The 10,729-nt window shown below is 34.9% G+C and overlaps 1 protein-coding gene across 1 annotated transcript in view; it reads left to right on the top strand.

The window, feature by feature from the left end:
* CWF19L2 (CWF19 like cell cycle control factor 2) overlaps positions 1-10,729 on the top strand; it is a 162,587-nt gene that overhangs the window by 77,992 nt on the left and 73,866 nt on the right. The window contains exons 11-12 of the mRNA XM_044669061.1: positions 7,129-7,225; positions 10,012-10,104. Coding sequence (XP_044524996.1) covers positions 7,129-7,225; positions 10,012-10,104 — 190 coding nt within the window. The remainder of the gene's footprint in view (positions 1-7,128; positions 7,226-10,011; positions 10,105-10,729) is intronic.

The following is a 10,729-nucleotide window of genomic DNA, read 5'->3' as shown; positions in this document are numbered from 1 at the left end:
GGTTTTCTTGGTCTGTCACTCTCTCATTGAGATATTTCATGTTTCCTTCTATTTTTTCAGTCTTTTGACTTTGTTTTATTTGTTCTTGTTGTCTTGAGAGATCATTAGCTTCTACTTGCTCAATTTTAGCCTTTAGGGATTGATTTTCAGCTATAACCTTTCGGTTTTCAGCCATAATCTTCTGGTTTTCGGCCATAATCTTCTTGTTTTCGGCCATAATCTTCTGGTATTCCTTTTCAATCTGGTCATTTCTGGTGTTCAATTGCAAGATTCTACCTTTTAAACAGTTATTTTCTTGCCAGATCTCTTCCATTTTCCTCAAAATCTCAGTTTTGAACTTTTCCATAGCTTGTGAGGAGTTTTCCTTATTTGAGGAGGGTCCGGATGCTTGTTTGTTCTCCTCCTCTGTTTGCTCGGTTGTCTGGATTTTCTCTGTGTAAAAGTTGTTGAGTGTTAAAGACTTCTTTTTCTTGTTGTTAATCTTTCTCTTCTGAACTTCCTGAGACTGGGTAGCCATAGTTAGCCCAGCAGCTTCTCAGGTTTATCCTTGAGCTCAGGGTCTGTCCACGGTCAAGCCCCCTGGTGGACCCCCTTGCTTGATCATCTGCCGGAGGTTTCTTTACAAGTCTCAGGGCTCTGCTTCCACAGTCGTATACCCGTCTGCACTGGTTCCCCACTCAGGGTTTCAGAGCTTTAGCTCGTGGCTGTGTCTGCCTCCACCCACGACTCCGCCTGTGCCTGCGCTCTGAGCCTGTGCTCTGCGCCCTGTGTCCGCTCTCGGCGCCCTGCTCCCGCGCTCAGATTTAGTGTGCGTTCGTTAGTTTTTTGGGGTCCTAAATCTTGCTGCTCTCAGGAACAGGCCCCGGAGCTGCCAATGACTCGATGGGTGCCCCAAACTTGCTCTATTTCTTTTTAGCTGGCCTCAGTGCTACAGGTGTTGTGTGTGGAGGGGGTCGGGGTGGGGTGGTTGCTCAGCCCGCGATTTAGTGAGAGCTGTTTCACCCCTTTATAGCATGGAAATGCCTCGATTCCACGTACCTTCCACGCTGTGCCCTGTTGTGGGGTTCCTCCGTTCGTCTGGACTTGTTTTTATGTCCCCTTGAGGAGTTTTGTGTGTTTTGGTCAGGAGAGGTTAAGAGCTACTTCTTACTCTGCTGCCATCTTAACCCGGAACTCCTCTCTCATCTTTTTTGGTTGCTCTTTGCCTTGAACATTTGAAATTTTTTCTCTTAGCAGTGGGTACTATGATTTTGAATTCTGAATTTGCTCTCCCTGGAAATTTATTTGTCATTTTTCTTTTTGCTTTCTGTGGTGGTTGGGGTTGTGTAGGTTAATATTCATTGGGTAATGCTAGATATGAATAAGCTTTTTAGGAATTTTCAAATGGAGGCTATGCTAAAGGAAAATAAAAATCTCATTTTAAGTAAACTAAGTATGCAGAACTTAGAATTTATTTACTTGATAACATTGGGGAGTAATACAATTTATATGGTGTAAAGCCTCAAATTTAAAAGGAATGTAGTTCATGTGTTATCTGATATGTTGATATCTGTAGTTGGGACTATCTACTTTGGTCTACTAGTGTCTATTTGGAGATTTTACAATATCGTAGTTGGAAAGGAGGAAAAAGAGGGCAAAGGTCTGTCAGCTATGGCTAGATAGAACCTTAGAATCTTTAAACATGGAAGAAACCATGACTTGACTTTCTGTGGTTGAGAAATGATTATGAACCCTTTTTTTATATTAATGTTTTATAAAGTAGGTCTAGTAGACATAGTGCTGTTGATTTGCTGGCAAATTAAAAATGTCTTGGGACTGAGGCCCATTTAAACCCCTTATTCTCAAAAGTTTTTAATTTTATCAGAGATTTTTTTTTTCTTTTAGTGCACCAGTTTTATAGTTGAAGTTAGTGCAACAGTATGATTTGTTTTATAGGTTTGCGTAGAAAATATTATTCTAGAAAATGAGAAATACCTATGTATTTTTTCTTTCTGGTCTTAATTTTGTTTGTCATGGTGATAAATGTGTCCTTCAAAGGATCTGTTCATTGTTACAAAAGCTTAGGAAAATTGAATCTGTAACAGTGTTTTTATCCTGAATAATAGTATCTTTGCTAGGATAATAACAATATTTTTTCACTTATTGTTTCCCAAACAACTCATTTTAAAACCTCACTTTATTTGATATTTAGTCACTATTATTAAAGTACCTGGTAATACTAAAATTAGATACTATAAGAGATGCAGTGATTACTTCACTTATATAATTTATACTCTTTGAATTCCCAAACTGAGTAAATGTATCCACTTAGACCTTCATATTGACAGGCATTTTTTCTTTGCTTGCTTAAAGATAAGGAAAACTGAATATTGATTTCAAGCTGTCATTTTAACTTCACTTTAGCTATAACTTGATATGATAGTATTTGTGTATATAAGTATATCTTCTTTAGATTATAAATTCATACATAAATATACATGTTATTTACCTTCTGGCTAGATTCTAAGCTTTTTGCTGGCAAGAGCTGTTTCAATTTTGTCTTTGTATCCCAAGCACTTATCACAGTGCTTGGCACTTAATAGGTGCTGTAAATGGAATGAGCTCACCCTCATTCATTTGTTCAGACTCTAGCCACCAGGAATAATGTCACCCCACCCAACTTAGAATTAAGTGGGGAGGGGGAGGTCTGTTACCCACACCTGATAGTAAGTAACAAATCAAAAACAAGGGACTTCCCTTTGGGCAGTCCAAACAGTGTTGAGGCTGCCATTTGACCACTTGAAATTGGAGGTGGACACAGGAAATGAAAGATCCGATCTTTTAAATATGATGGTAACTTCCTGTGGAGGAGTTGGTGCTTTGAACTTGATGTTGAAGGATCTCTGGTGAGACCTCAGACTGCTTCCCTTTGAATTGTCACGTGGGTAAGTTAGGCTGACCCTCTTTCTCTTCCCTTGGCATTTCTGGAGGCTCTTGCCTTAAGGAGTCCTCTCTTATTGGAGGAGGCCTTGTGGCTAGAAGCCTTGTTTAGTTAACCTCTGTGCCCCTCTGCTGGGGCCTCTAAATTCCTACCTGGTTCAGGCCTCTGGTCCGGGCCAGAGTTTCTCTCTCTCAACTTCCCTATCCTCAACCTTCCTAATTGTAAATAAACTACCATAAAAGTCATCCTGACTTGGGTCTATTTTATTTTGAAATCGAGTTAATCGATTTTTGGTGACCACACCTTAAATATCTAGTCTCCCCTCTTATAGTGCTCTGTCACATTCTTGTTGATTGTCGACTAATTATTATTGAGTTGAAATCTTCCTCAGCTCATGAATTGGCCTTTGGTTACTTCTAGCCCATCTCATACATGTTTAGATGATTTTTTGAATCCAAGTGCAAGACTTTTATGTCAGTACTATTATGTTATGTCTTAATAAATGCCATATATTGGTTTAGGTTGTTGATTGGGAATTGAGTACCTAGGTTTGAATATTTGCTCTCCAGTATTCTTGGAGCCACAAGTGAGAGTGGGGTGACAGATAGACACCAAAGGTGAATGAACAGCTCTGAAAACAGTTTTAGTAAATCCTCATACCAGTGGTGCTAATTCTCACTACATACTCTGCATACCCCTGCAAAGAGGAAAATTTAGACTGATATCCGGAAAAACTTTCTAACAATTAGAACTACTCAATAGTGGAATGAACTGCCTTGGCAGTTGGGTTCCCCCTCGCTAGAGGCCATTTGTCCTTTTAGAAAATGAAGTATGGACAACTAATTGGTTGTGTTACCTTGAAGCAATTAAATTTTGACTCATTTTTAAAATGAGGTTGGACTAGATGATCTTTATAGGTCTACATTTTATGAAATATGACCTTTTTATAACTCTGTTTTATGATCAGCTATGGTTTAGCAGTTAAGTATCATTTATATTTGGTTTTCTCTGTGAAATAAGCAAGAATTGGAAACTATTAAAATGCAGCCTTGAAAGATCCTTTTTGAGACAAAGTATGAGTGGAGGAGACTGAATTGAAAGTTACTAGATCTGGGTTTATATCTTGGATCTGCTGAGTTAACTATGGTGCAGGTCGTTTAGTCTCACTAAGTCTCAGGCCATTTATATTCTGTTTTGAAATGCTTAGTTACTTTTCACACATGTAAGGACACACTTGAATGGATGGAAAGATTGAGCAGTTACAATAGGCATGTGGCTTATTGAAAACTTCAAAATGTGCAAAGAAAGGGGAAATGATACTGAGTCAAGTAAAAATTATTGTTTCTTTTTCCTTCCTTGTTGTTGGTGACCCAGCTGGAATGGGGCCAGCAAGGCATGGGGCTGCTCTAATAGCAAACAACATCCTTGACACTGTTGTTTTCCTGTGGTTTAATTAGTGTTAGCCCCTAAAGGACCATGAGAGGAAGTTTTGTGGGATTATTGTAGAGACAATTCTTGATCTATTCCATTTCTTCCTTAGTTTTTCATATAAATAATTGGATGACTGGCATTAAGTGAGGAGAAGTCAATTTTGTTGGAAAGGAACCTCTGTTAGGTCAAATAGCCAAAGGAATAGAAAGCAAAGAAAAGATCAGTAATAAGACAGAAAGGAAAACAAGAGTGAAACAAAGCCTCTCATGTATGAGGAAAGATTATAATTTAAAAACCACTATCTAGATGTTGGAACATCTTATTTGCTTAGGTTTTGAAGTATAATTGCTCTACATGTATAAGATATATGTGTAACTACTTAACAAATATTGATAATGATAATTATCCAAAGAATGTAAGAGTTTTCAGTACAGATATTTTGTGAAATTAAAAGAACTGGAAAGAGATTGCAAATTGAGTAATATCTTGTTTTTTAGAATGTCAAGATTTTGGTCATGGAAATCTTATATATACTGAAATACAAATTAATTTCATTTAAAACAGAACAAAAATTATATATATATGTATTACATATATTAGAATATCATTTGACAGCAAGGCCAATACTATTTTTTTTCAGCCCTAAAAAAGCAGATAAGAATATAGAGAGTAGAATCAACTTATAGACATGTAAAAAAGTAACAAAATAATTTTTGCTCACACTAATGCAGTACGCCTATTTATTCTAATTGCTTTTCAGAATGTAGACTGAGGGAAAATGAGAAGAGCAAATGGATTTTCTTGAGTTTGTTTCATTGAAAAAATTTTTTGTTTTCTTATTTACACTGTTGTCTTAAATGGAAAGAGATGGTTGGAGAAATTTCTATAGAGATCAGTACCAACATTATCTTTGCATTTGAAATGTTATCATTTAAAATAAGTCTTTCACACTTCCAAAAAGATTTCATCTTTGAAAAAGCAATTCCTTGTTATAAATAGACTCAAGTTTTAATATAATTCTGTATCATATTTTGGATATTATTCAGGAAATTTTATATGTACAGATATATAGTGTCACTTTCTAATTATGTCCTTATGATAATGTTGGAAAGCTGTGATGTAAAACTGGTCAATCAACTAGACCAATGAAAATCGATGAATGATTTGCCTTGTCAAGGAATGACTAAATAGAAGCAGGAGAGAATGGTCAATAATTCAGGGGAATTCTGAAGACTGAAGTAGATGGGATTTGAGGATGTTTCCTTTGCATGGCTATAATTTCAGTAATGTGGAAGGGTTTAGTTTTCTTTTATAAGTGTGGTATATACAAATATGATTGAGAATTTGAAGAAAGAAGTAAAAATTTGGACTTCATTCAGCAGAGAGGTGGCTGGAGGTTGATATGTTAGAATAAGTCTGATGTTGTCATAAATTCATTGTATGCAAAATCAATTTTATATAATTCAAGGAAAAAATAAAATATGGAAGAGGGGGGAAAGGATGAGAATAGGCATTTATATAGTATCTATTATGTGCTAGACACTATACTATAGTATTGCAAAGATTTTATTTGATGTTATTACTGTCCTCATTTTATAGTTGAGAAGTTTCCCATATTCACATATCTATTAAATGTCTGAGACCAAATTAGAACTCAGGTCTTCCTTTCTCTAGGCCCAGTGTTTTCTCCACTGTACCACCTAGTTGCCTCATATAGGGAATATTCTTTAGTAAACATTATGTACTCTATGTTAGATCTGAGGCTCTGTGCTAGGTATGTGGGATTTAGTTCTTGCCTTTTAGGAATTTACAATTTTAAATAGAGGTGACATGCTTCCTTAATCATAGGATATCTTTTTGCCTTCACAAATACAAATATTTTTTGTTTCAATGAAGACAAATGACTAATAGCTTTAAAATTGATGTGTCATAGCAGATATTGATCTAGGAATTCAGAGGAGAAATAATTAGGGTTATGTTTTTATATTTGACATTGATATCAAAGATGATAATCATATCACCGTTTCTACTTTGGGTGCCATAGTCAGAGAAAGAATGCTGAGTTGCATGGAACACGGCAGGTTTGAAATGACAGTAATTTTACCATGAGATATGTTGAAGTGCATAATGCCAAGTTGTCTCTAAATAGGGATTTATAATTATTACATTTGTTTTTCTTTTTTAGAGTAAAACTATCCATATTCTTGCTGGGAAGTTTCTGGAAATATTGATTGTGTTGGGTTTTTTGAGCTTAAAGTTATAAAATTTCAAAAACTCTATTTTTATTCTTCTTTTTAAGTCCCTCCTTAAATATGTAAGCCTGGATGTGTAGGCTACGATGAATTCTCAGTGAGATAGGTAATTGTTTTTCCCCATTGATATTAGGGAATGTATTAGACTGGACAAAATTACCTTCTCTGAGCAACCATCCAAGCAACATTAAAATGTTGGTGAATTGGAGAGGTCAGATGACTTTTACAGCTGCCAGAACTTGTCCACCAGTAGTTATCAAATACTTTTGTGAAGTCATCAAAAGTAGCATGAAATTTTTTCATTGTTTCCTTCGCTTTCCTTGTATTCAACATGTACCAAAGCCACAGTACAATTTGGAGAGTACAGTAATGACCCTCATAACTTTGAGGAATGTCAGTATTCATTATTAGTGTTTTTTTGGTACTGGTATTCTATAAATGCCTAATAGCTTTGATCAATTACGTTTAAAAGATGATTTAAAAATAATACTATTTTTTACCTTGACACTATTTTTTTTTAATCAGATGCAATTTAGAAGATGAACCGATCCACCTCCTAAGTGAAGATGAGATGAATAAACTTGGAGCCAAGATTATCAAGGCAGAATTAATGGGGAAAATGGTAAGAATTTTATTGATTGTTTTCATAGAGTACTGAGTATTATGTTACTTCTTTTGAGCCTCATAAAACCATATATAGGGACTTTGTAGATCGTCTAGTCTTCAACCTTTGCCTTTAATAAGTGGAGAAATAGAAGCCCAGAGAAGTTCATTGATTTGCCCTGAAGTGACCTAAACAAAGCTATTTAGTTTGTGATTTTTATGAAAAGGTTTAGTTCCTGAAGTACTTTTTAGGTAGCATATAAACTTTTCTTCTAATTTCCATAAATGTGTATATATAGTCACACAGTATTGAAAATGACCATTTCTTTTTTTTTTTCCCCCTTTCTTTTAATGACAAATTTCCACCCAAGTTTTCCAAAGTTATATGATTCATGTTATCTCTTTCTCTTCTTGTCTCTTCTCTCTTGGAGATGACAAACAGTTCAGTCTGGGTTATACATGTATTATCATATAAAACAGGGATTCCCAAAGTGGGCGCTACCGCCCCCTGGTGGGTGCTGCAACAATCCAGGGGAGCGGTGATGGCCACAGGTGCATTTATCCTTCCAATTAATTGCTATTAAAATTTAAAAAATTAATTTCCAGGGGGCTAAGTAATATTTTTTCTGGAAAGGGGACGGTAGGCCAAAAAAGTTTGGGAACCACTGAGTAAAACATTTCCATATTATTCATTTTCGTAAGTGATCTTATAAAGTCAAAACCCCAAATCACATACCCGGATAATCAAGTGTTAAGTCATATGTTTTAATCTGCCTTTCTACTCAAACAGTTATTTTTCTGGAGGTGGATAGCATTCTTTTTCAGAATAGTCCTGGATTGTTGTATTGCATTAGTCACAAAGTCAATCACATTTGATTTTTCTACAATATTTCAGTTTTATTGTGTATAATGTTATTCTGGTTCTGCTCATTTCACTTTTCATTAGGTATTTCCAGTTCTTCTTCTTCTTTTTTTTTTTTTTAAATAAACCCTCACCTTCCATCTTGGAATCAATACTGTGTATTGGTTCCAAGCCAGAAGAATGGTAAGGGGTAGGCAATGGGGGTTAAGTGACTTGCCTTGGTTCACACAGCTGGGAAGTGTCTGAAGCCAGATTTGAACCCAGGACCTCCTGTCTCTAGACTTGGCTCTCCATCCACTGAGCTACCCAGCTGCCCCCTTTCCCCTTCTTTTTGAAATTGTCTTCATCATTCCTTATATAGCAAAATAGTATTCCTTCACCATTATATACTACATTTTGTTCAGCCTTTCCCCAATTGAGGTACATCCCTTTAGTTTCCAATTCTTTGCCACCACAAAAAGTATAGCTGTAAGTATTTTTGTACAAATAAATCCTTTCCCTTTTTATTTCTTTGGGATTCAAACCTAATAGTGGTATTGCTGGATCAAAGGTATGCATTCTTTTATAGTCCTTTGGGCATAATTCCAAATTGCTCTCCAGAATGGTTGAATCAATTCACAACTCCACCAGCAATGTATTAGTAAAATAACCATTTCTTGAAAAAACATTGATGTAAAGCTTATCTTTATGGAAGGAACTTTACCTAAATTCTCACTTCTTAATGATTCATGAATGAAATAGCTTTGGAAGAGGTTTTTAATCATCAAGGGCAGTGATTGGCAAACTATGGCCTGCGGGCTAGATGTGGGCCCCCTGAAATGTTCTATCCGGATACAATGAAACTTTGAAAGAGTTGCCTTAGAAATAGACTGACAGATGAGCATTTCCTTTCCTTTACCCCCCTCTTTAAAAAGTTTGCCCATCACTGATCAAGGGTATCAGGGAACATTATAATACTGTTACTTGTTAAACACTTGCTTTCTTGCTTTATAATCAATACATTATTTTAATATTGCATAAAAACCCAAACACTCACCTTTAACCTTCTCTTTTCCTTGTCCTCCTACCTCCAAAGTATAGTGTCTGAAAACAGATTAGTAGAATGACCCCATCTAAATTGGGAAGGTTTGTTCATAGTGTAGTGTAGCTTCTCTGGTGTTGAATAAGCTTCACGTGCATGTGCACACGCATATATAAATATATAAGCTTTTCAAAATGAAACAAGGGATTTTGAGATTACATATAAAATGCAAAATATTCATGCTGTTATAAATATTCAGAAATTATTTCTAGTTTTGTTCTCTTATGCCAAGAAAAGTCATATGCTTTGCATGCCACACATTTACTCTATGCCTTATCATGGGTCATTTTGGACTTTGGAACAGATTTGAACAGTTTTCAAGAAAAATAGAACCAATAGAGTTGAGTGTTGATAGAGCAAAGGCAGTAGTTCAGATAGTCAGTGAGAAGGTAGTCCATTCTGTTGCTATTAAAATGAAGTATTTCTTTGTTCATTGAACCATTGTAGGATGTAATATTGTTTCTACATTGTCACATAAATCTGTTTTAATTTTTCGCTTTATGGTTTCTTGCTTTACATGCTATTTTATCTAAAACTCCTTAGCCAAACAGAAAAAAATGAAATCAATTCTAGGCTTTGATTTTAAGTGTGTGTAGGTGGTGAAGTAGGTGATGGCTTAAATATCATGATGTGCTTAAGTGGTTCTAATAACCTTTTTCCTTATAACATATGAGATTTATCCTATGTAAGAAATTACAAATGATATCATTCATAAGTTAAGTGTGATTTCTTCAAATGCATATACTTTAATTGGTCTTCATAGTAAAAATAAAAATGTACATTGTTGATAATTATGAGAAAATTGTGATTGAGATAGCAGGGTCATAAAAATGTAATAAAAGCTCTAATTTTATTTTTAAAGGATTTAGCAGTACAACTTAAAGCACAGCTTGAAAAAGCACGCAAATTAAAAGAATTGGGAATTCAAGAATCAACAAGAAAATCTGAGATGGAGGTAAGAAAAAAAATAATTTATGGGTTCATTTTGCATATAAGCTGATGATATTTTAAAAAGTCATTCAGTGAACATTTATTAGTAGATTAGGGGATTTGTGCTCTAGGTATGACTTCCTCAGGAACTAGAAAGTTGACTTTGGGCAGTTATTTAACCTCTTGAATCTCAGTCTCTTCATCTGTAAAAAGAAGAAATTTAATAATCATTAATGTTTCTTCTAGGTTTAAAAATCTTATAATTCAGTTTTGTGTTTTAGTTTATACCAAACATGAAAATGAATACAGGTTTACTGGGTGATACTGTAGATTCACACTTATAGATGACTTAAAAGCACTTAATAAATGCATTTATTTTGATATTAGATTAATAGCAGCAAAGATGGAATGTTCTAGTACATCCTCATCAAAGATTAAATTTGCAGGCATTTAGAATATTGTGGCCAGCTGGATGAAGTCAGTTCTGAAAACTAAATCCTGTTAAATTAATTGAATTTTTTTTCTTTGTGTTAAGCATTATAGATCTTGGCGAAGAAAAAAGTTACTATTATTTTTGATATGAGAACTTTTGATTCCAAGTTTTTGGACATTTTAAAAGAATATATATATATATATATATAAATATATAT

The sequence above is a fragment of the Gracilinanus agilis genome, chromosome 3, assembly GCF_016433145.1.
Source record: "Gracilinanus agilis isolate LMUSP501 chromosome 3, AgileGrace, whole genome shotgun sequence".
Lineage (NCBI taxonomy): Eukaryota > Metazoa > Chordata > Mammalia > Didelphimorphia > Didelphidae > Gracilinanus > Gracilinanus agilis.
Note: the sequence above shows the minus strand (reverse complement) of the source record. Positions and strands in the feature narration are given on the sequence as shown.